General features: G+C 48.4%; 1 protein-coding gene across 2 annotated transcripts in view; it reads left to right on the forward strand.

Moving 5' to 3' along the window:
- luzp2 (leucine zipper protein 2) overlaps positions 1-26938 on the forward strand; it is a 113883-nt gene that overhangs the window by 36834 nt on the left and 50111 nt on the right. For both annotated transcript variants that reach the window (XM_060071287.1, XM_060071286.1), the window contains exons 2-4: positions 14822-14939; positions 22458-22528; positions 25872-25953. In XM_060071287.1, coding sequence (XP_059927270.1) covers positions 14822-14939; positions 22458-22528; positions 25872-25953 — 271 coding nt within the window. The remainder of the gene's footprint in view (positions 1-14821; positions 14940-22457; positions 22529-25871; positions 25954-26938) is intronic.

Raw genomic sequence — 26938 nt, forward strand, 5'->3', positions numbered from 1 at the left:
TAAAGGTTAATTAGTTAACATTACAGCTTCTATTCTATAGCGTGGAACCATGGCGGGCCAAGACCAGATTCACTGCCTTCCTCGAGGATTGTTCTGCGCCCCCCCTCGCCCCCCCCTTCCTTCATTATCACCAGCAGCATTTGATGGACAAGCGGGCTGTGAGTGACAGTGTGGGCCCGGGAACGGGAGGTCCTCTGTTTGATTCATTCAGAGCTTGAAGGGTGGGCTGGGGCTCTGTGGCTATAGCTGAGAGAGACGTCACGCGTGATGTGTGATGGCCTGAGAACGTGGAGCGTGCAGCTCGCTGCCGCCGGGATATTCCCCCGGAATGAATGGTCGGCCTCGCAGGGCTCTGTGTTAACTCCCATTTCAGACTCACTTCGGCTCAGAACCGAGAAGGTCCAAACGACGCCCAGAAGCGTGTCAACAATGCGATGGGGTTCTCTTGCCAGGTCGAAGAAATTATAACACGATTGCCAGCGGTCATCCTATCAGATTAGCTGTGGAATGAATTGGTTCAGAGTTTCCCCTCGGTGAGCACCAAACGACTGCTGCGGACCAGAGGCCCTGGACCGATGACGGCAGCGATGCAGAGAGTCCACAGTGTTGTAGTAAATGGATCATGAGAAACGTCTCATCTACATAGTGCCCTCCTGAGAACGTTTCTGCACGGTCTGTCCCTCACTGCAGGCCATCGTATGTAAAACACACACATATATTACACACACACACACGCCAATTACTATCCAGTAGATATCATTCTGCCTCAACCAGGCTCTGAAGTATAACTCCATCATATAGATTAATATTCCAGTATGGGGGATAAGGCGTGATTCTTCCCCAAGAGTCACATGACTCTTCTGTTCCAGAGAATTGAAACGCGGGTATCAGTGTTCATTAAGATTCAGCCCCTGAGTCTTCTACATTGTCGCCCTCTTACTGCCTTTAGCTATTAAATCCACCCGCCGACATATTTAAATATGATTCCGTAGCAAATTTAAGACTGAAGATTAACAGCTCCAGCCGCCCTGCACCTAACCGTCTCTCATTACGATCTTTTTCAATCTTTCACAATGCTTCAGAAGCATTACACCTAATCCTCTTCTCCTCTCATATCGGATGATAAGCACATTTCACCAAATGGCATTCCAGAAACGCTCGGAATAAAAGGCCATTTAGTCCTGTGATCTAGAGAGGATATACAGGCTAATGCCAGTGTGTGTGTGTGTGTGTGTGTGTGTGTGTGTGTGTGTGTGTGTGTGTGTGTGTGTGTGTGTGTGTGTGTGTGTGTGTGTGTGTGTGTGTGTGTGTGTGTGTGCCCGTGCCCTAGACCTAGTCACTGGCCGTCACCCCTCCTCTCAGAGCTCTGGGGCCCCCGGCCCCTCTGCTCTGCCCCCCAGAGCCGGAGTCCTTCTGGGGCCAGCTTGAAGCGTCAAGCCTCTGGAGGGTGGAGACCTCTCCCTGGTGTCCTCCTGACCGATGGGGGGGGGGGGTTCCCCCTGGCCTCCTCTAGACCAATGGGGGGGGGGGGGGTTCTCCCTGGGGGGGGGTTCTCCCTGGCCTCCTCTAGACCGATGGGGGGAGGGGGGTTCTCCCTGGGGGGGGGTTCTCCCTGGCCTCCTCTAGACCGATGGGGGGGGGGGGGGTTCTACCTGGCCTCCGCTAGACCGATGGGGGGTGGAGGGGGGTTCTCCCTGGGGGGGGGTTCTCCCTGGCCTCCTCTAGACCGATGGGGGGGGGGGGGGGTTCTACCTGGCCTCCGCTAGACCGATGGGGGGTGGAGGGGGGTTCTCCCTGGGGGGGGGTTCTCCCTGGCCTCCTCTAGACCGATGGGGGGGGGGGGGTTCTCCCTGGCCTCCTCTAGACCAATGGGGGGTGGGGGGGGTTCCCCCTGGCCTCCTCTAGACCGATGGGGGGGGGGGGGTTCTCCCTGGCCTCCTCTAGACCGATGGGGGGGGGAGGGGGGTTCTCCCTGGGGGGGTTCTCCCTGGCCTCCTCTAGACCGATCGGAGAGGGTTCTCCAGTAGTAGAGCTGGTCCTGCCCCCCCCCTGCAGGAGGTGGAGGAGTGTTGGGCGTCTCTCAGACAGCTGTTGCCGGCTGGGCCCCGGCCGGTCAGGCGGTGAGCGCGGTCGCTCTCCTCCGTGATGTATCATCAAATGGAGCGCCGCTCCGTCGCTCTTCCGGCTGAGCGCGTTAATTACCGTCGGCGTATTACACTTGGTAAGCACAGTTCAGACCAGCAAAACGATGTTTGTGTGTTCATACGCACGTGTCTAAAAGCGTTTTGGGCCCTAACAGTCGCATGTATGTGTTAATGAGTCTGAGTAATTAGTTACTGGCACCTTAAATGGGGCTTTTGAGCTCGGGGTTGTTAATTATTTATTTGTGATCCGACTTGATGCTATTAATAATCGTGAGCTTTAGTTTGTTTTGCGTTCGCCTTTTTCGAAGCCTGCGTTCAACATCACATTATGTGCTGTATTTTTTTTTTAATGACACTTGCCTTAGAAGTTGTTTACAACGACAAACAAACAATGCATAATTAAATCCCAGAGGTTAAAGTTTTAGTTTAGTTGCTTTATGACTTTTCCTTTCTTTCCTTACTTTTCTAACCTTAATTGACTTCCTTCATTTCTCTTCATTTCTTCATAATGACTTCCTTTACTTCAGTAATTAACTTATTATTTATTATGTTTAAATGACATGGGGAGCCTTTGTTATCTGAAGCTTTTTTGGTGACAATATTTGTCATCAGCAATCCAACCAGTTTGAAACTATTACAAATACACACTCAACGGGTTTCAAACATAAGATACTCAATATGAAGTGAATTGCAAAGCAGAGTGAGACTCAATTTAATTGATTTCTTAAATTCTCAGAGAAAATAAGAAATATGTGTCGATACACATATTCTATTGCTGTGTGCTTCACTGTTATCTGTTTTATACTTCTAATAGATCTGCTAATATGGCGCTATTGCTGGGCACAAAGGCATGCATAAAATCAGCATAACATCGGCAATAGAAGCCGAAGAAGCAGATGAGGCAGAAAAAGGCCTTATCTGGAGAATGAGAGGAAGACATCATCATAATGAAGACACTGCTGGGATCAGCTGTCATGTGACCAACTCAAGAAGAGAAGGCGATTCATTATAGATGCTCTCATCAAGATTATGCCCTCTTCCAAGAACATTTAACAAATTGCATTAGCGCATATTATAGGATAGTTAGCATTTATGAATAGGGTGGCGGAGTATAAAACGTGATTATTATATCTTTTTCACTATTATTTTAATAATAACCAATAATTCTCTAAGACTCTGATGGAGCAGTCATGGGCCTCCTTCGTCTTCCTAAACAGATGTGGATTTGGTTTGTGTGAGTTTCGTCTTCCTCCAGGCCTCTTCGTACTTCACGCCTACATTCCTACAACAGATTCATGCGCACACGGACGTGGTCGCTGTGGTCGTTGTTTCACATCCCGCCCACCATCGCAGAGCTCCTCCAAGACCGCAATAAAGAAAACACAAGCCCAGCGCAGGGGCAGGGGCAGGGGCAGGGGCAGGGGCAGGGGCAGGGGCAGGGGCAGGGGCAGGGGCGCAGCGTGTGCCGCGGGTAGTGTAAAGGTCAGGAGGCGATGGGGACGCGGGCTCCAAGGGGAAAGGAGGAGGAGGAAGGCGCGGGCCGCGCTCCAGCTTTGATGGCTACATCAACAGACAGTGGAGGGGGTTGTGATGTGGACTTTGAGAGGAAAAAGCCTCTTCGTATCGCCTTGGTTACCAGCTGCAAGGATGAGAAGCTACAGTGAACACAGCGTCACCCTGAGTGAAATGGATCATATATATTACAGAGAAATAGCTGTACATATATTAGAGAAGGATGAACAAGGCGTAACGCACTGACATTGGGCCAGGGTACCACAGCAGAACCTATCCACGTCTATACGGCGGCCATGTTTAATGTTGGAGTTCAGACCTGACCCACCGAGGGGGAGGGGGGGGCTAGTCCTGAACCCCTGGGGAGGGGGGCGGCTGGGCAGCCACTACTGTAGCGGTAGCTCTAAATGGTTCATGACTGCATAATAGTGGCCAGACCACAACAACCTGAGCTCTCCATCTGGCAGCCCGTCTCTGAGGCCCCCAGCTGCATGTAAGAATCTGCATCACCCCACATTACCATAATGTTTATTGAATTCAGGTAATTAGAATAAATATTTCAGTAATGACCAGATAATTAAAACTGGGGCGGTGGGCGGGGGTCAGAAGAGGATGTTTGCCATATTTTCTTGCATTCTTTATTTATTTCGGACAGCCTGGTCGTGGGGCTATTTTTGGTCTGGACTCAAATTAAAATATGCAGATGAGGTGACATTTATGAGTGGTGCAATTGTGGCCAACTTGCAGTTTGTCCTTCAGCTGTTCAATTTAGGAAGAGGAATCGGGCTCATCAAGCATATGTCAGGTGGATTACTACAGAGAGGAGCAGTGCAGCGTCCCAGTAGACGTGTTACAGCCCATTACCGTGACTGGTGCCGCTGGTTTGTATTGGGGATGCGACGTGCCGACTGGCCAGGGGGGGTCACTGGTATTGATCAGGGAGATCCCTCCTCAGCCTCCTCCTATGGCCGCGGTGATGGGCTGATCGACCGAAAACAATGTTTAATAATGATGCATTAATATGAAGAAAACATTTCTGTAGATACAAATCTATTGTCTATCCTACAATGTATGATGTCATGTTTTTGTACAGTATCAATTAATTAAATGCTTATCAATATACTTAATTTGATCAATGACATCAATGAGACTTTTACCTGGTTAAATAACGGCTTAATAAATTGCTGGCAGGCACAGGAACAAACGTTTTGCTCCTCTGTGATACCGCCCTATAACCTTTTATCTGAACAACTCAATGCAGACTTACAATGAGCCCTGTGCAAAGACAACGACAACATCAATTCAAATAGCAAGATTCACTTCAAAACAAGTACAGTCTACAGTAGGTAGGTGAATTAGTTCGATTTTAAATCCCAAAGGAATCAACTTGTCAGTTGGATTATAAGGGTTCATCCACACCTCTGTGATTATACAGTCTAATGTCCTTAATGTCCGTACTAAGCTACTGGTCTGATGGGCAAGGTGGTGGATTAGGTAAATGAATGAATGTTTCTACAGAGACAGTAGCTGGACCAGCCTCTAGAAGCTGTTCTGCAGTCTTGTGTCTTCATGGCGCCCATACGGTGGCTCCAGCCTCGTTGGTATTCAGAGACCAACTGGACTTGATACACAGTGCCGCCGTTACCATGGCATTACACTCAAAAGGCTCGTCTGCAAAAACTGTCCAAGGGGGCGACGGTCAGTGGGGTGGTGGTACCAGGTTCACCCACTTTATTCCTAGCGGCTCGTCGTACTGAAGAAATGACCCTGCATAAAACCTTGTATATTTACACTCTTAACAGAAAGTCACCAATGAAACATTCAGATCTGTGAGCGTAACACTTTGGTTTGAGATGGTTGGGATAGTAGTAGCATCTTGTTATTGATACTGGGCTCTGCCTCCTAGCTCCTAGCTCCTAGCTCCTCCCTCCTAGCTCCTAGCTCCTCCCTCCTAGCTCCTATCATGGCCCCTATGGTGCAGAGCCTTTCCTCGTTTCCGTTCAGTCAGGATCACGCCACCTTCCATGGCTCGTGTTCTCTGCATATGTTTCTTCTTTACATCAAGTGTCTCCAGAACGGCACCTCTCAGTGACGCCCCGATGCGCTGATAAAGGTTGTGCTGTTGCACGCTGATACACGCTGATACACGCTGTTACACGCTGTTACACGCTGTTACACGCTGATACGTGCTGTTACACGCTGATACACGCTGTTACACGCTGATACGTGCTGTTACACGCTGATACGTGCTGTTACACGCTGATACGTGCTGTTACACGCTGATACACGCTGTTACACGCTGTTACACGCTGTTACACGCTGTTACACGCTGATACGTGCTGATACACGCTGATACGTGCTGTTACACGCTGATACGTGCTGTTACACGCTGATACGTGCTGATACGTGCTGTTACACGCTGATACGTGCTGTTACACGCTGATACACGCTGATGCATCGCTGACTGAGCTTGATACTCCTGGGCATCGGTCCATACGCCGGTTGATACGCCTTTCAGCGTGCTCCAGTGATACACACTGCATGCAGTGTGTATGCTGTGTGTGAGGTCACTGATACACACTGACCTGACGCTGTGTGTGAGGTCGCTGATACACACTGACCTGACGCTGTGTGTGAGGTCACTGATACACACTGACCTGACGCTGTGTGTGAGTCAGGATCAGGTCACTGATATCAGTGACCTCACACACCGCGTCAGGTCAGTGTGTATCAGCGACCTCACACACAGCGTCAGGTCAGTGTGTATCAGTGACCTCACACACAGCGTCAGGTCAGCCCTGTGTGAGGGCCTGAGGCCATGATACTTGAACATGGCTTATTGAGTGTTGTGAGGAACAATTCAGATATACAACGTTTGTCGAGTAAGAAATGGATAACAAAAAAGTGTTTTCTTTTATGATTGGAGACACATCCTGGAGAGACGCAGTGTGTTATCAAAAATGGTATGGCACTTTGAGAGCAGTTTGGAAAGTGTTTTTAAAATGTGTTGTGATGATGGATCAGATCAAAAAGACATCCACTTGAGTACATCACCATTAGAGTAGATAGGAAAAGGAGGGCGATTTGCTCTTGATTATAGTTCAAGGTTTGAGAAACAGAATCTTGAATACTTCCCTTTGAGTGCGTTTCAGATGCAGTCCATATATATAATTTACACTTATGGACCGGACCCAGACAAACGCTTATTGAAATGAATATTGCAGGAACGATGTGAGAACAAGTTTTTGCAGGGTCATGATAGTGCAATAGGAAATTATAGTCCATGAGTGACATTTTGACTCAACAAATGCAGTCCAAACTAGAGGAAATGGAAACTACAGCTAGATATACAGTTTAATTATTGTGTGTGTGTGTGTGTGTGTGTGTGTGTGTGTGTGTGTGTGTGTGTGTGTGTGTGTGTGTGTGTGTGTGTGTGTGTGTGTGTGTGTGTGTGTGTGTGTGTGACTGACTTTGTAACAGCTAGAATTGCACAAAAACAGATTTATTTCAATTTCTCACGGTGCTCTCAGTCCTTAAAGGAATAAATATAGATTTAGAATAAAATGCCTGTTCGGCTACAATTTTAAATTATTTTAGATCATTAATATTCACCAATAACTAGTCTATGTGGAATGAATGCATGATGAGCTGAAATCGAATCGTCCTCCAAGAGCTGAAGCAGAAGTTCATCGAATGAACGTTTTTGCATTTTAGATCACTGGGCCATTTCAAAGAGTTTTCGAGCGGATGTGAGCGTTGTGTTGGTGGGGAGGCTGCAGCATGCAGCCCTGACTGAAGTCTTCTGATTCAGAGGAGCGTTCTCTACGCTGTCATAGCTGGACTACTCAGACAGGGCAACGTGGTTGATGAAGAATCACTATTCCATCCTTAGATATGGACATTGATCTATATTGAACTGTAATGTAGTGAAATATGTGTTAGGGTTAGAACAGGAAATCATTTGAATACAGTTTGTGTTTGGTATGGTAACAGTCAATATGTAGAGAGTTCTGAGAGATCAAGGAGCAGGTGAAGAGGCAGATCGGGATCGGTAAACACACGACAAGCGATCCCTGACCCCGGTCCAGGCACTGGGCCCCAACTGTCCTCTTGACTGGTCTGGAACCATAGGTCTAAACAGGCTCTGGCCAGCTCCAAATTGACAATCTGGCTGCCAGTGGTTTATTCGGTGAAATGCGAGTGGTACACCAGCAGCAAGCCGAGTTCCCATCCGTCATCCTATCAGAAACGCTCCCTTCGCCCCCCCCCCCCGGCCCCCCGCCCCCTCCTGCCCTCAGGGCCGCTCAACACCGGTCAGCTGAGCAGGCCTGATGTGGACGGCGCCGTCTACCTGCTTATTGCCAATTTCAGACCTCTTAGTTAGCGGTGAAGGGCTGGGGGGCGGGGCCTGACCCCCAGAGACAGGACCCCCAGCGGAGAGAGGGGCTACACGGCCCAGCCCTGTGCTACAGACTCTTCATAGTACAGAGGGCATTAAATAAGAGCATCAAAGCTCTCTCACTACCTCCTTCCCCTCTTCCACTGAAAACAAATGGAGGAGTTATTACCATTCTGTGTCTACCGACTATGAACCTGTAGTCGTAGAAAAGTAGAAACCATTCTTTCTCTTTGAATGATAGAATGCTTTGATATGCTGGTGTTTATCCCGTCCTACTAGCGAGCCACATGACGTCAGAGTGCATGCCCCCCCCCCCCCCGCATGCCCCCCCCCCTCACCACCACGTCCTCTGCAGTGAATGGATGCTCCAAACACACATCATCTTTTATTTCGCCACCTCAAATTGAAATTGTCTTTTTTGATGTGTCCTTGGCCGCTCCATGTTGTCTTTCATCACCGCAATCTCCTCTTTTTATGTAGGTCCGCGTATAGCAGGCCCACTCTCCAGGCTGTATACTGTTCTCACACGGCTAGCCTGTTCTGAGTCCACCACACTGCAATAACAAACCGCAGCACAAACCAGCGCTCCTATAAAAGCAGAGGATTTATGGCTGCGCTGGTTTGTTTTGCAACGTGACATCGGTGGCGAAAGTGGATGAGATGTCGCCAGGAGAAGCTTTCAGCGGCGGAGATGAGCATCTGGAGCCCAGAGAGCGGCTCTGTGCTGCGTACGAACGTCCGTCGGGCTGAGCAGCGTGGGCTCTTTGAAAGGAAAGAGACAAAAAGTGGCCAATGATTTACCCGCACAGCCCTCTGCAGCTCTGACAGCAGAGATGGGCGGAATGGCATCAGATCCTCGCTTCATCCCGGGCCTCATTGGACCTGGCAGCGGCAGCAGATTCCCCAGATGGGTTCTTTAAGGCAGAATCTGTGTGATATACGTCCGCATATTAAGATAAACCGAATAGAGGAGTCACTGGGTGCTGCGGGAGACACAAAGACTTCCCTAGAAAGATGGTTTGTTTGATTGTTTCCATTGTCAGTGATGTTTTCAGACGATATAGGGAAAAGAAAGTATGTATGAAAATAAACACAGGAAATAGGAAAGACTCTATAAATAAATGATTGGTGCCTTGGGCTTTTCTTCATGAGTCAAATGTTGTTCACAACCATGACCCCAGCACTTTAAAATATCTATATACCTATCTTAGATCTATCTATCTCTCTATATATGTGTTTCCATCTGCTTATCCATCTACATTTATCTTTTTATCCGTAAAAGAAGGAAGAAATATATTCACAGAATCTATCTGAAATCGGGAAGGAGCGTAGAATGTTGAGTGAAAATAATTCCCAAACTACTTATGCATGAAAAAGCCTTTAAGTTTGTATTGAATAATTCATCTAATATGCTAAGTATTTCTATTTCAATGCCTTAAACCTCCTTGGTGGGGAATTACATAATTTAAGTGATGAGTAAATTACAGGGGCTCAGTGAGCACGGTGTGTGAAAGCGGGAGGATTGTGATTTCATAGAATCTATCACTAAGACGGACCAATTATGAGTTTAGTCGCTACGCAAGGAAACTATTCATCTTCCTCTACCTTCATCGTCTGTTTATTGCACCAATCCATGATTCCTCTTCTTCCTATATCTAAATATGTGTTTTTATATCAATGAATGAACCTAATACATATAATGTTTATATTTGATGTCACAATCGACTGAACATGCACCTTGTAAATACTTCCTAACACGTATAACAGCATTGTTTGAAGGAGTATCAGCATGAGAATGTTCTGGAGTTCTGGACGTCCCCTAGCTGGGGGGCGCGCAGGCCGTCCTGACCTGCGTCTGACGAACGAGCCGCCTCATCGCCCTCTCTCTCATCAGGCCCCCCTCAGAACCATCAAGGGGATCTGGGGTCACTTATCAGGTTGACACGTGGGCAATTATTTTTCCTGGGGCGTCTGATGTTTGTACAAGACAGCACTTTGTAAACATGACGGATTGATTTTCATAGCAGGTGTCCGTGGTGGTCATGCTCTGTGAGAGGAATATATTAATTTCTGACAAGCCTTGGGCCTTCCGCCTTATTAAAACAATTGGACCCCTCCTAATGGCATAATTAATTAACCCTGAAATTGGAAATGCCACATAAACTAATATCTGATCGTAATATATACAATGGCTGATACACACGTTTCCACGCTTCAGTCTGCTGGTAGGGTATGCACAAACGACTTCATTTTTGTTTAATAATATCCAGTGATAAAGGCCCACCTACAGTCAGGAACATGATGCATTTATGACCAGAAGGGATTCAGGAAATCCTAAAAGAGTATAATCAAACACACTTTATTATCATCTGTATTATCTATTCTTATGTCATGTGCGTTGCACCACTATGCAGCCTTCCACCTGCTCTTTACTGCTGCACTAGCAGGGGATGCTTCTTAACAGAGATTCTAATGTTACATCATGGGAACATGACTTATTCTGTTGAATTACATCTGAGGGAGGCTGTTGTTTAGTGCAGGACAGGGTGCTTTGTTGTTCGCCGATTGTGTATAAGTATTGACAAAATGATGGCTCTTTAGAGAGGAGTGAAAAGAGATTCACACTGCATAAGCTGCACATTACCATGTTTTTGTTGGAAAATGTTGTTTTTACAAACAAGTACAAACTAATTGTTCAGCCTTTCTGCCAAATGCTGATTCTATAACAGAGAATGTCTCGGTATTTACTTTGTTGTTGCAGCCTTGGGATTGTACAAAGGTTATCACTTAGTTTCCCCTTACTCGTGTCGTGTTGTAGCAAAAAAACGTTTGGATAGAAGTACAAATAAAAACACTTAATGCCGTAAATGTTAATTCTCTACATTGCTTTGGATACTGGGTCTAATAAATGATCCAACTGATAAATGTCCTGACCTTCCACATGGAGGGAAGTGACCACACATTACCTGCCCCTTACACCACCAGTCCCACTGGTTCTGGTGGTGAGGTCGCCATCACCAGACTATCTGCAGCAGTCCCGGTTGTTCTGGTGTTGAAGGGGTTAACACCAGACGATCCGCACCAGTCCCACTGGTTCTGGTGGTGAGGTAGTTAACACCAGACGATCTGCACCAGTCCCACTGGTTCTGGTGGTGAGGTAGTTAACACCAGACGATCTGCAGCAGTCCCACTGGTTCTGGTGGTGAGGTAGTTAACACCAGACGATCTGCAGCAGTCCCACTGGTTCTGGTGGTGAGGTAGTTAACACCAGACGATCTGCACTAGTCCCACTGGTTCTGGTGGTGAAGTAGTTAACACCAGACGATCTGCAGCAGTCCCACTGGTTCTGGTGGTGAGGTAGTTAACACCAGACGATCTGCACCAGTCCCACTGGTTCTGGTGGTGAGGTACTTAACACCAGACGATCTGCACCAGTCCCACTGGTTCTGGTGGTGAGGTAGTTAACACCAGACGATCTGCACCAGTCCCACTGGTTCTGGTGGTGAGGTAGTTAACACCAGACGATCTGCAGCAGTCCCACTGGTTCTGGTGGTGAGGTAGTTAACACCAGACGATCTGCACCAGTCCCACTGGTTCTGGTGGCTAGGTAGTTAACACCAGACTATCTGCACCAGTTCTAGTTCAGTTCACCACTCCACTTCCTCCAGAACAGCCCTTCCAACAGTGAATCAGAGGTTCTGGCAGCTCTCGACGAGAAGAGAGGCAGAGTGCCATAGCCTCACCTTCGCTTCCATTTCTTAGTGGATGGCTTTGATGCTCCCCAACCTCCCCAGCCCCACCAACACCACCACCACCTCCACCCTCTACTACTTCGCCTCAGCTCTTCTCTATTACTCTGTGGTCTGTTTTATAGAGCTCAGAGGGCCAATATAACTCCAAGGCCAGAGGCGTGTTTGTCCCCAGGATTCAGATCCATAAATGACGTCTTGCTCTGGGGCTAAAGAGGCACAGAGGCTTTCTAATAATAACTAATAAACGCCCGCTGACACCTCCCATCATCTGATCACTGCTGGTTACGGTCTGTGTGTTCGTGGTGGTGGTGGAGCGGGGACCATTTCAACAGAGACATGCTTCAAAGAGCCAGCGAGACCATAACATCTATACCAAGGTTTTACTGTAGCTAAAATAAAACCCTCAGTTGGAAAACAACTGATGTCAAATGTTTTCCCTCCGCCAATCCTTCTGGGAACCTTCTCCTCCGCTCCGAACTATGACTGGTGGAACCCTGGATGTGTGTCCCCCTCCTTCCTAGAACACTCATCCCAGTTCATTCTTTTTAGTTTAGTTTTAGTTGAAATTCAAGCTGAAACACGAGATTCACTTTTAAGTACAAACCAAACCATCTTTATGTGTCCAAGTCCCTTGATGAAGCTGTTTTCGTGTCAGTGGGCCATGAATTCTAAAGCTAATTCAGGCCCGCCTAGAGAAAGGTCTGTAACGTTGACTAATGCATGAACCCACGGAGTACGCCGTACCTCCCTCGGCCTTCATGTGTGATCCTCCATGTCTCTCCAGCGCCATATGGCCTGTGTCCTCAATATGCTGTTTTATGTGTTATTCATTCAATCCCTAGTGCTGGTTTTTGGTGCTGATTTATTTGTTGCAGTGCTGATCCGTGCCGCGATGTGCAGACTGTGAAGGATGCAGAGTCCAGGTTGTGGCTCACAGATTTACAATCTATGGAAAGAGAACATTTGTTTGTTTGACAGAGAGAATCAGGCAGGCTGAACCCAACATAGCGAAGGCTCTTCTCCTCTCTCAATTTCCTTCTGATTTGAATTGTAGCAGAGGACGTACTTTAGAGCAAATTCTGGATCAAATTAATAGCGTGACCCAAAAAAATAAATATGATCACATTGATTATGAGGAGCAAAGCACAGCAGGGGTATTCCTTCAACTCTTCTGATAGGACGAGTCTATTTTGGAAACCAGAATGCAAGATAATTTAGTGTCGGCCCTGACGCGGACGGGGGCTTTGGGCGGAGGCTGGATGCAGAAAGTGAGTCTGGTATCAAAATTGAGTGACTGATTTTGTTTTGGGATTATTTTCAATGAAACTATTCCTAATTAGCTGTGGGGAAACAAAGTCTGTTTTGGTTTTTGACAAGCCCCCCCACCGAGCACAGAGGCTTATTCATTGCTATCATTTCCTCATCCATACTTTTTTTAAGATGTATTTCTGCCTTCGATTGCCTCTTGATCATTACTGGCATGTTTACTCCGCAGCATCAAAGCCAGGTGCATCCTGGGAGCCACATGGCTCCCGCCGCACGCGTCTCAGAGCTTCAAGTGGAACGCGAGACGGAGAGGTGCCTTTGTTTGGGATGTGATTTGAGTCATAGTGGGAATGCTGGAACCAGATTCATTCTTCATGTTGGAATCTAATGGGGTCCCTTGGAAGTTGAGCATCATATAGGGAACAGTGCAGGGATAATGAACCGGGTCGGAGCCTCACTGTCTCTGACACAGTGATAGTGTGGGGCGCTCCAGCGCTCTATAAGGTCAGTCATTCCCTGTCGGCCGTGCAGAGCTCTGGCTCTGTGTTAATAGTTATGCGTTAACCACAGGTTTCTGAACCTCGTTTCCTGGTGTTCTCTCTCACAACGGAACGAACCGTGTTCTGCAAATGAGCGTTACTGGAGAAGAGAGGCTATAGAGTTAGAGTATAGAGTTATAGTATAGTAGAGGCTATAGAGTTAGAGTATAGAGTTATAGTATAGTAGAGGCTATAGAGTTAGAGTATAGAGTTATAGTATAGTAGAGGCTATAGAGTTAGAGTATAGAGTTATAGTATAGTAGAGGCTATAGAGTTAGAGTATAGAGTTATAGTATAGTAGAGGCTATAGAGTTAGAGTATAGAGTTATAGTATAGTAGAGGCTATAGAGTTAGAGTATAGAGTTATAGTATAGTAGAGCCTATAGAGTTAGAGTATAGAGTTATAGTATAGTAGAGGCTATAGAGTTAGAGTACAGAGTTATAGTATAGTAGAGGCTATAGAGTTAGAGTAGAGTAAATACTATAGGGAACCACTCTTTTGGCTCATGTCGAATCTGGTTGTAAGGGAAGCAAACACATATTCTCTTAGAAAAGCTTTCTTTGCAGATCTCTGTAATCTTTCTACGCAGTTATTCCGTCTATTTAGAAGATGACATACAGTGCTACACGATGGTGCTGCCATCGCTTGTTTTAATTAGACGACGATGCTCCTGGTTCGTCATGAACCTACACCCCAGCCCGCACTGATCGGACCTCTGCAGAGAGGAGGGAAATGTGAACTGGTGAGATGGTTTGAGGAGAGGTGGAGCTAGTGGCCATCAGAGCAGCTACAGAACATTGGAAATACTCCAACTAAAGCTTTCAAATAAAAATACTAGAGCGTAATATATTCTCACCTTATATTGACGGGTCAAAATGCAATAATGGCATAATTGAGTGGTATGAATATTCAAGTGAAAGGGTCGCAGCAGTCCTTGGTTCCAGAGTACCTCATCTCTGCAGCCTTTTGATTGGCCCATTTAAGGGCGATGCAGGTGTTTAATCTTTCAACTCAAGGACTGTTTAGCAGATATTCATTTTCCTCCATCCTCGTCCCTCGAGCCCCCACATCTCCACCTTTTAATCCATTTTAACAAACCTCATTCTGCCAAGGTGCCAATAAAGAGTGATTTCTCTCCTGGACACTGAGCTGACGTTGGATTGGTCTCTAAATCTCCCGTAACTCTCCCCCCCTGTCTCTGTTCCCAGACAAGGCTATGAGGGGCTGCAGAAGAAGCTGAAGGAGGTGTTCATTGAACGGAGCGGCATCCTGCAGCAGCTCTCGAAGACATCAAAGGAGCTCGACAGCATAAAAGGCAACCTGCAGGTCGGTGACTCTTTACTTTACTTTCTTTTTCCTTATCTTTTTCTCAAACACTCCAGCCAGGCTCAAAAGAAGGAACAGCCAGTGGGCTGAGATCCTTTACACCAGAGAATCCCCAGAAGTTCATCCCATCATTGTTGTCTACATTTCTCTCTTGCTCTACACCTCACCTGCAGCACTTCAGATCCTCATTATAACTCATGAATATGCAGAGGCCCGCTGGCAGCCCCTCCCCGTATCAGAGATGTGAGGGTGCATCGAGGGGTGGACGGACCCCAGGGAGAGGAGGCATCACCGTGACAACAGACCAACCCCAGCTCGGCCCCTTGTTTAAAACCGCATCTGTCGTTACAGCTCCGATCACATGCAGAATAACTCAAATGGATTCCATGTTGGTTAGCAGGCACTCTGGGAGCCAGGGTGGGGTACACACTCAGGCACTCTGAGTCTGAGGGGGATGCAGAGCAGTGGAGCAGGGCGGCTCTGTAAGCCCTTCTGCTGCTCTTTGCTCCTCTGGCTTCAGCTCAATGCATCACATCTGAGAGATCTGGAAGAACAGAAAGCCCTGTCTGTTACAATAACATACACATTGTGTTTAGCGCAACTGTGAAATAAATAAATATATGAATGAAGAAAGGCATCTCTATCCTTCACAAGATGCCTTTTATTAAACAAAGTATAGGCCGATATTCAATCTACTCAGTTTTTGATTGTGTTATGCTCTCTATGCTCTGTATGTTTTCCACTGGATTATAAAGAAGTCTATTTATATTTAATGACAACAGGGTTTCCCGCAGAAAATATATTGCTTAAGGTTTGTCATCAGACGGGGGGGGGGGGGGTGGACCATTTCTGCTTATCGTCATGCAGGCTGTCAGACGGTTGTCCTGGAGCCTGATCTATACACAGAGAGCATAAAGTTTAGGCTATTTTAAAGCTGATGGGTGCTGCTTGCGCCCATCAGCAAGCAGCACCCTCTTCCCCTCCTCCCCTCCCCTCCCCCCTCTTCCTCTTCCCCTCCTCCCCTCCCCTCCCCCCTCTTCCTCTTCCCCTCCTCCCCTCCCCTCCCCCCTCTTCCTCTTCCCCTCCCCTCCTCCCCTCCCCTCCCCCCTCTTCCTCTTCCCCTCCTCCCCTCCCCTCCCCCCTCTTCCTCTTCCCCTCCTCCCCTCCCCTCCCCTCCCCTCCCCCCTCTTCCTCTTCCCCTCCCCTCCTCCCCTCCCCTCCCCCCTCTTCCTCTTCCCCTCCTCCCCTCCCCTCCCCCCTCTTCCTCTTCCCCTCCTCCCCTCCCCTCCCCCCTCTTCCTCTTCCCCTCCTCCCCTCCCCTCCCCCCTCTTCCTCTTCCCCTCCTCCCCTCCCCTCCCCTCCCCCCTCTTCCTCTTCCCCTCCTCCCCTCCCCTCCCCCCTCTTCCTCTTCCCCTCCTCCCCTCCCCTCCCCCCTCTTCCTCTTCCCCTCCTCCCCTCCCCTCCCCCCTCTTCCTCTTCCCCTCCTCCCCTCCCCTCCCCTCCCCTCCCCTCCCCCCTCTTCCTCTTCCCCTCCTCCCCTCCCCTCCCCTCCCCCCTCTTCCTCTTCCCCTCCCCTCCTCCCCTCCCCTCCCCCCTCTTCCTCTTCCCCTCCTCCCCTCCCCTCCCCCCTCTTCCTCTTCCCCTCCTCCCCTCCCCTCCCCCCTCTTCCTCTTCCCCTCCTCCCCTCCCCTCCCCCCCCTCCCTCTCCATCTCTTCCCCTCCTGTCTTTGTAGTCTCTCCCCTCCAGGGCTCCATGCCCCCCCCCCCCCCCCCCCCCCCTCCAGGCTTTGTGTGTTCCACGTGTGTTTGTTCCACCTGTGTGTATGTGTTCCACGTGTGTGTGTGTGTTCCACGTGTTTGTGTTCTACGCTTGTTGTTCTACGAGTGTGTTCCACGCGTGTGTTCTTTACATGTGTGTGTGTTCCACGTGTGTGTGCTGTACGTGTGTGTGTGTTCTACGTGTGTGTGTGTGTGTTCTATGTGTGTGTGTGTTCTACCTGTGTGTGTGTTCTACGTGTGTGCGCTCTATGTGTGTGTGTGTTCTACGCCCTTCTAGATGCCCAATCCGTTTTCTTTCCAGGGGTGAAACATCTTTGTTATAACAAATCAACATTGATGCGCTACATCAATATAGGGGAAAAAACAGATATGCAAATAATGAAAAATTCTGGCTAATGTTAAGATGGAGTCTGTGAGGGAGGGTTGGGTGGAAGAGAGCTCCTGTCTCTGCAGTCAGGAGGCCATATGCTAAAGCCCTTATCCTGCCTATTCACATTTTGTTTGTGGTCGGTGGTCGGGGAACAGCTATGTTTTGGCTTTGCATCTCAGGGTTGTTTTGCATCTATTCTGAGCTGCTATAAAAGTGCATTGTGTGAAATGTAGTCTCTTGGGATGGTAGTGTGAGTAACAACAATACTTCAACTGTACTGAGATAACCCCCCCCACCCCCTCCTCTCTTTCTTCCACATCAGCATTTCCCTTACAGTTAGTTTATACCCTTCGGCCATAAAACATTTCACTCCGTACATAGTTGAATAGCACGGGGGCGACCGAGTACTGAAATATAAATCACATACACTTAAAGTGCACTGCGGATTCATACATCAAAAAACTCTATGTACAATAGGATACACCGCCGTTACTTTGTGTGAGCGGTTGTAGTTGTGATTGAATCTATAAACGCGTGGCATTAGAGGATTTTTTCTAGGCACTATATATGACCTCCGCCGGGAAAGTTGGGCCAGTCAGCGATCGTGGAACGCGTCCTGTTATGTGACCAAGGTTTAATATTGAAAAAACATTTCTACATAACAAACCGTTTTCTGATCACTAAAAACGTCCAATCTGTTTGCAACATGAGATGATTTTAGTATGTTGTCGAGTGGTTTAGGGCACAGGGTGATGGATGAGCAACGTTGGCTACACTGACTACTGTTCAGGTTCTGCTATGGTGACCCCGTTCTAAATGTGTCGGCTACAGCAGAAGAACACTTCAATGTCCACATGGTACAGTTTGGACTTAAGATGGGCAGATATGAACCATTTGTCAAAAATACAGACAGAAAAACAAGAAACGATTTTCAGGGATTTCACTGTCCTTCCGTTGTCAACCGGTTCAACCAACCAGCCAGTTCCCAGTTGGTTCAATAATCCTGCTGGTGTGAAGGACCTCCTATAGAAAAGTAAAACAGGGTCCTCAAAAGGATTTCCTATAAAATATAAAATTGTGCTTTATCATTCAAGAGTGCATATCTATAGATGGAGGCCATTGGGCCAATTAAACAACTCTATTGTGTCCATTATTCTCATACACTAGCTTTTGACCAATATAACTTCATTATGATTATGATTGTGATACTTGAAGTCAATCTATCATGAATCATTCACCTCACTCAAGTCTCCATGACTGTGAAGATGTGAATGGAATCTTCACAGTGTAAATCCATGTTTTAAAAGATGCACATATTCCTGTCTGGCTGTTAGCCGTAATAGTCTGCAGCTGTGGCTCATAGGCTAATTGAGCCACACTCATTCTGGTGCTCCTTAAGAGGTGAAGAGTTCTAGACTGGAGGGAGGCTTGAGTTGTGCAATTGACTCGACGGTTGTGCTATTGTTTGTTTAAGTAAAAATATGCTTTTTACCAAAAACATTGTGCGTCAAGGAAAACTCTTTTTCACAATGACCATGTCTTTGAGTTGCTCTTTTTGGCTTATCCGACAGCAGGCCAGGTGGCGACAGTGGTGAGCATGGATAAATATAGGAGTCATTCAATATTGTCAAGTGACACTAAGACCAAAGTAGGTAAATTGAGAAAAATATGACAACAGTAATATTGAGTTGGATTTTATTGAAAACAGCAATGGGACAACCTAATGCGCCATTTGTCATCAGGTTCTAGCAAACAAAGCCGTGAAGCCAGCCAAGCAATAGTGGCATCTGATTACAAAGGACCCGTGATGTAAAGGCAACACTCACTTATTCTCCAGTTGAAAGAGAGAGGAATACGCCCGCCAGAAAACACTGAAGGTGAACCTCGCCACAACTCCACAGAAAGGAAAGAATATATTATTTTTTTTAGTGTCTCAAAGGCACATTAAACTAAAACGCCACGCTCTATTGCACAATAAGTCATATTTCTAGACAGAGGGAGCTACTAAAGTGAAAGCAGGACCATTCTCAAGCGACAGCGTGATGAGGAAAGGCTCAGGTGATTGTTTTGGTTCGCTCTCCGTGGGAGGGGACCTTTTGGAGGACTTTCTGTTCTGATGGAGGCAGCTGACAGGACAGAGGGTTAGGAAATATCAGACTGCTGGATTCTTTCCTTACGAATGCCGGAATGAGCTGGGAGAGATGTGTGGTCCTTGACACGAATGACCCGCGGTGAGGACGGGCCGAGGGCAGGGGGTTATGGACGGGAACCGGGGTCAACCCAAACGGAACGGCTCGTACCGCATGCTGCATCGGCAGGTGCTCGCGTCCAAAGGCACGGTCCCTGCCCTCTGTTTCAGCACAGCTGGGGCCGCAGTTCATTCTGTAAAGTCAAGGGCACTGCAGTCGTTTGTTGGGACTACTTTGTCGGGAGAGGAAGGCTAGGCGTGACACGCTGCTATATCACACTGAAGTGGGATGGCTCTCTCGTGGTCACGTTCTGCAGCGGCTGTTTGAGCCACGCAGTGAGATGTCAGATCTGATCTGAGAAGACACACCCGACATCGTAGACGTTTTTCCAACCGAGTGTGTAGCCAAATAAGCAGATCTTGCAGACGTATTCAACCGCCTAAACAACCTCAACAGCCTCTAATCAAGGACGATGCAGCCATCCTCAAAGTCGGCGACAAATACACTGCCTCCAGGAAGAAAACAGAGCTATGGAGAAGGATACAATGCAGAGTCATGGACATGCTCCCCCAGCTGAGATCCTCGTCAAACAGTGACTGTGGGTTCCTTTGCCCCAGTTGCAGCAAGTGGCCTGAATGGTGAGGCAGAGAGGACCTGTGAGAGGACTTTGAAGGGCCTTCAGCAGGGTTAGGGGCGGTTAGGGACTTCAGGCACCACCTCTCACGTGAGTTTTCTGAACCTAACTGCAGAGGCCATTCCAACATGGTTTCCCTTTCATACCACTGACCCCTGTGAGTATTCATTCTCCACTGCAATAAGGACTAAGAGCAGGGCTCGGTCGCATGTGGAGAAGGATCTTAGAGTATGCTCATCATCCATCACTCCATGGAGTGAAGGAAGGATGGATGGAGTTACAACAAAGTGGACTTTGTAGTAAGAGACACACACATCCTATTCAGGGTGAGCTCATCAAGTAATGTATTGTGAATTGTGTGAACAAATGTTACTACTGCTGATGATAAAATGCTGTCAAGTTAAGTCCAATAAAATATGAAATCTTCTAAATAGTGTACATAGGTGGTATTAATATGATTGAAAAACAATTCAGTTAATATTTATGGCTGTGAAACGGGTTTTATTTAAGTAAGAAGTATTTAGGTCTAAAGTATGTACCCCGCGTCTATAGGACATCATATAGCCGCTGGTATCAAGGAAGTCCTATGGACTATTCAGGAATGGATTTTAATAATCTGATACATTTTCTTCATCAGAATTGTTGACTGATTTTGATGCCTAGGTCAATCTCAAAGAACGTCGACCTCTGTACCCCGACATCTCCTTTTGGCTACGCAAAAATGATTTGGGTGGCAAACCATCCAATTATCTTTTGGATCAAAATTTTGATCCCCAAAAGGCATAAGTGGGACAGCGGCTGTTATTGGGACCATGGACAGGGGGTCTCTGAAGCCCGACTCCATGCTCCTTCCAGCCCCCAACATCAAAACAGGTTGGAATTGGTAACGTTGGAGAAACTGCAATTGCAAACCAAAGGTTGTCACCCATGTCCCATAACTGCTGATAACCGCTGTTTGTATTTGAAACCAAAACAAGTTGCACGACACAGTTGAGCTGCCGACAGAGAGAGACGATGCAGGTCAAAATGTGATCAAGATGTGATGTCCGGTAAAATCCATTTCCCAAACTGGGGATGGTATCCACAGTTGGATATGTCAAGAGCCCATATTATGAGCGATATAGGGACTGACAGAGCCTGTCTTATTTTATTATAGGACTTTTCTAGGTCACTGCATGATAAAGAAGCATTAATTTAAAGGAACTTACTAATTGTTTATGAACATGTAGAGGAAGTTCCCCAAGAGACCTTTGCATATTCAGCACAGATGGATTAAAAGAAGCATCAAAGTGATCATTCTTTATTTCTGTTGTCAGGTTTTCGTAGAAGAAGATTTTCCTTTGAGGGCAATTTTACACCAGAGGGGGTAACATCTGCAGTTCATATTATTGGTTTGTGTGTTGTTGAAAGATATTTCCTTTAGCACTGAATATGTGGGTTAATTTGTTAATCTTTGGTGCAGAATCGTTTGATGTTTTCAATGTTGCTGATATTACTATTTCACAAACTTTGTAGGAAGAAGTCCTCCATTGTACATTGAATCTGAGCAGGATAGGATTTACTTATGACCTAACTTTGTCTGACTCAATCTGCAGTCAGCACTTTTAGCACGCCCCACTTTGTTCTGATTCAGTTGTGTTGTGATTGAGTCTCATGGCTCTCATACGTCTGCTGACGGCTAGCCATCTCTATGGAGACGACTGTATGAGAACCTCGAGACTCAATCAGAGCACACTTTATCAAAGCAAAGTATGGTCTGCAAAAGAACAGATCAGAGCAGCTTCAAGCCTTCATGCAGTGTTCTCATCACCACGTGTTCTTCTGGTATCGACCTTTAAAGAACGTCCTCCTCTGTTCACCACGTGTTCTTCTGGTGTCAACCTCTAAAGAACCTCCTCCTCTGTTCACCACGTGTTCTTCTGGTATGAACCTCTAAAGAACGTCCTCCTCTGTTCACCACGTGTTCTTCTGGTATCAACCTCTAAAGAACCTCCTCCTCTGTTCACCACGTGTTCTTCTGGTATCAACCTTTAAAGAACCTCCTCCTCTGTTCACCACGTGTTCTTCTGGTGTCAACCTCTAAAGAACGTCCTCCTCTGTTCACCACGTGTTCTTCTGGTGTCAACCTATAAAGAACCTCCTCCTCTGTTCACCACGTGTTCTTCTGGTATCAACCTCTAAAGAACCTCCTCCTCTGTTCACCACGTGTTCTTCTGGTGTCAACCTCTAAAGAACCTCCTCCTCTGTTCACCACGTGTTCTTCTGGTATGAACCTCTAAAGAACGTCCTCCTCTGTTCACCACGTGTTCTTCTGGTATCAACCTTTAAAGAACCTCCTCCTCTGTTCACCACGTGTTCTTCTGGTGTCAACCTCTAAAGAACGTCCTCCTCTGTTCACCACGTGTTCTTCTGGTGTCAATCTATAAAGAACCTCCTCCTCTGTTCACCACGTGTTCTTCTGGTATGAACCTCTAAAGAACGTCCTCCTCTGTTCACCACGCGTTCTTCTGGTGTCAACCTCTAAAGAACCTCCTCCTCTGTTCCAGGTCCTGAAAGGCGAGGACCCGGTGGCCAAGCAGGCGATCCAGCGTGTTCTGGAGCTCAGCAGCAAGCAGCGGTATGACTACTGAACCCCACTGCTACCAAACCCCTATCAATCACTAACCCTGTAACTCACTAACCCTGTCACTCACTAACCCTGTCACTCACTAACCCCTGTCACTCACTAACCCCTGTCACTCACTAACCCCTGTCACTCACTAACCCTGTCACTCACTAACCCTGTAACTCACTAACCCTGTAACTCACTAACCCCTGTCACTCACTAACCCCTGTCACTCACTTACCCCTGTCACTCACTTACCCCTGTCACTCACTAACCCTGTAACTCACTAACCCTGTAACTCACTAACCCCTGTCACTCACTAACCCCTGTCACTCACTAACCCTGTAACTCACTAACCCTGTAACTCACTAACCCCTGTCACTCACTAACCCTGTAACTCACTAACCCCTGTCACTCACTAACCCCTGTCACTCACTAACCCCTGTCACTCACTAACCCTGTAACTCACTAACCCCTGTCACTCACTAACCCTGTAACTCACTAACCCCTGTCACTCACTAACCCCTGTCACTCACTAACCCCTGTCACTCACTAACCCCTGTCACTCACTAACCCCTGTCACTCATCAACCCCTGTCACCTTTAACTCACTTACGCCCCTTTAACTCACTAACGCAGCGCAGTAGAGCAGTGTGGATTTTAGCCCCTTGCCTAACGTTCCTGAACGTTCCTTAACGTTCCTTAATGTTCCGTAACGTTCCTGAACGTTCCCAAATGTTCCTGAACGTTCCGGAACGTTCCTTAACATTCTTGAATGTTCCTGAACGTTCCTGAATGTTCCTCAGCGTTCCTTAACGTTCCTGAACGACGCCGAGGGGACGTTAGCGGCGTTCACGCCGTCTGAACGTTGCCCCTCGTGGTCACCATCTTTTAAAACGAATCAATAGCCCATCAAAAGCGGGCGACAGGTCTGACGCGTCAGGCCCAGAAACATGGGAAGGCTGCAGAACGGTGCCGAGCCTGCACTACCTGCACTGGAATACAGCAATCTATTGTGTTATTAATGCGGCCCCACCTCGCTGCTGTCGGCTGTAATTAGGCTGCTCCTTCATCATAGGAAACGTGATTCATTGTGAAAAGTTCTTTTTAGACAACTGTAATTCCATAACCCTCTAAAAATGAGTTTGCTCCAAACTTTGTTATTTAGCGTGTAGTATGTGCTGAGGAGGTGCAGCAGTCAGAGACATTTCAGCACGGCTTTATCCTACTGACGTCTGGACCATTCCCTCCACACACTAACCTCATACCCAGCAGTGACTGGCATAACGCTAAAATAGGAATATTTGCCTTTGGATTTCACCTTCTGCGCCCTGTTTTCCTTTGTTTGGGTGGTTTTAACCTTTCTAAAAAATGGATTCACTTCTTTTTCCGTGGCGGAGCAGAATATAAAGTGAGTGTGGGGGGGTGGAGTGGTGCGGAGGTGCTGGGCTGCTTCCAGGGGACAGGTCTCTGGCATGTCCAACATTGAAGTGCATGACCACACTCGAGTCAAATCCCACCCTGAGCCACCCAGTGTGGCTGCATTGATTTCATGACATCAGCCTGACTGCACAGTCGGCTGGGCAGGACACGGCCGATGTGCTCGTGCTGCTCCGAGCTCTGTGGTCCCGGTACCCCCGACGGGGCTGTGGTCCCGGTACCCCCGACGGGGCCATGGTCACGGTACCCCCGACGGGGCCGTGGTCCCGGTACCCCCGTCAACACACTTTCAAGCCGCTTTAGAATGACGTTCCATTGTTCAGTATGAACAACGTTTCATTCTAAGCTCAGCTACATCACAGCTACCAGTTCACCCATCAAACACCTCCCAGTTCAGCCATCAAACACCTCCCAGTTCAGCCATCAAACACCTCCCAGTTCAGCCATCAAACACCTCCCAGTTCAGCCATCAAACACCTCCCAGTTCAGCCATCAAACACCTCCCAGTTCACCCATCAAACACCTCCCAGTTCACCCATCAAACACCTCCCAGTTCAGCCATCAAACACCTCCCAGTTCACCCCTCAAACACCTCCCAGTTCACACATCAAACACCTCCCAGTTCACCCATCAAACACCTCCCAGTTCACCCATCAAACACCTCCCAGTTCACCCATCAAACACCTCCCAGTTCACCCATCAAACACCTCCCTGTTCACCCATCAAACACCTCCCAGTTCACCCCTCAAACACCTCCCAGTTCAGCCATCAAACACCTCCCAGTTCAGCCATCAAACACCTCCCAGTTCACCCATCAAACACCTCCCAGTTCACCCATCAAACACCTCCCAGTTCAGCCATCAAACACCTCCCAGTTCACCCATCAAACACAACACAAACACAAATCACATTTGACAGACATTCATTCTACTTTCTGCCAGGAGCTCCTGCTGGGTTTAAACCTTGTCTCCTCTCCTCCCCCTCCCTCCTCCCCCTCCCTCCTCTCCTCCCTCTCCCTCCTCCCCCTCCCTCCTCTCCTCTCCTCCCTCTCCCTCCCTCCTCCCCCTCCTCTCCCTTCCTCCCTCCTCTCCTCTCCTCCCTCTCCCTCCTCCCCCTCCCTCCTCCCCCTCCTCTCCCTCCCTCCCTCCTCCCCCTCCCTCCTCCCCCTCCCTCCTCTCCTCTCCTCCCTCTCCCTCCCTCCTCCCCCTCCTCTCCCTTCCTCCCTCCTCTCCTCTCCTCTCCTCCCTCTCCCTCCTCCCCCTCCCTCCTCCCCCTCCTCTCCCTCCCTCCCTCCTCCCCCTCCCTCCTCTCCCTCCCCCCTCCTCTCCCTCCTCTCCCTCCCCCCTCCTCTCCCTCCCTCCTCCCCCTCCCTCCTTCTCCCTCCCTCCTCCCCCTCCCTCCTTCTCCCTCCCCCCTCCTCTCTCTCCTCTCCCTCCCCCCTCCTCTCTCTCCTCTCCCTCCCCCCTCCTCTCCCTCCTCTCCCTCCCTCCTCCCCCTCCCTCCTTCTCCCTCCCCCCTCCTCTCCCTCCCCCCTCCTCTCCCTCCTCTCCCTCCCCCCTCCTCTCCCTCCTCCCCCTCCCTCCTCCCCCTCCCCCTCCTCTCCCTCCCTCCCTCCTCCCCCTCCCTCCTTCTCCCTCCCCCCTCCTCTCTCTCCTCTCCCTCCCCCCTCCTCTCCCTCCTCTCCCTCCTCCCTCTCCCTCCCTCCTCCCCCTCCCTCCTCCTCCCTCCTCCCACTCCTCTCCCTCCCCCCTCCTCTCTCTCCTCTCTCTCCCTCCTCCCCCTCCTCTCCCTCCCTCCTCCCCCTCCCTCCTTCTCCCTCCCCCCTCCTCTCCCTCCCTCCTCCTCTCCCTCCTCTCCCTCCCCCCTCCTCTCCCTCCTCCCCCTCCCCCTCCTCCCCCCCTCTCTGGGCCGTGCAGGAAGGAGATGAAGAGCCTCCAGGCCGCGCTGCAGAAGCAGCTGGAGGAGGCGCGGGAGCGGGAGGAGAAGCAGCAGGCCACGGTGAGACGCCGCTGACCTCCCAGCGTCTGCTCAGCGCTAAGCAGCTCTGTCACCTGTCAGCGGCCGCCGCTCATTACCTAGCCAGCGCCTCCCGGGCGCTGTTCTGCGCCACTTAATTAAAACGCCCTGAGAGGAGGCAGTGCCGGAGAGAGAATCCCTCGTACTGAACACACACACTGAACACAATGTAACACACACACACTGAACACAATGTAACACACACACACACACACACTGAACACAATCTAACACACACACACACACACACACACTGAACACAATCTAACACACACACACACTGAACACACACACTGAACACAATGTAACACATACACACACTGAACACAATGGAACACACACACTGAACACAATGTAACACACACACACACTGAACACAATGTAACACACACACACACACACACTGAACACAATCTAACACACACACACACACACACACACACTGAACACAATCTAACACACACACACTGAACACAATGTAACACACACACACACACACTGAACACAATCTAACACACACACACACACACACTGAACACAATCTAACACACACACACACACACACTGAACACAATCTAACACACACACACACACACTGAACACACACACTGAACACAATGTAACACACACACACACTGAACACAATGTAACACACACACACACTGAACACAATGTAACACACACACACACACACACACACTGAACACAATCTAACACACACACACACACACACTGAACACAATCTAACACACACACACACACACACTGAACACACACACTGAACACAATGTAACACACACACACACTGAACACAATGTAACACACACACACACTGAACACAATGTAACACACACACACACACACACACTGAACACAATCTAACACACACACACACTGAACACAATCTAACACACACACACACACTGAACACACACACTGAACACAATGTAACACACACACACACTGA

The sequence above is a fragment of the Gadus macrocephalus genome, chromosome 14 (genome assembly GCF_031168955.1).
Source record: "Gadus macrocephalus chromosome 14, ASM3116895v1".
In the NCBI taxonomy this organism is placed as follows: domain Eukaryota; kingdom Metazoa; phylum Chordata; class Actinopteri; order Gadiformes; family Gadidae; genus Gadus; species Gadus macrocephalus.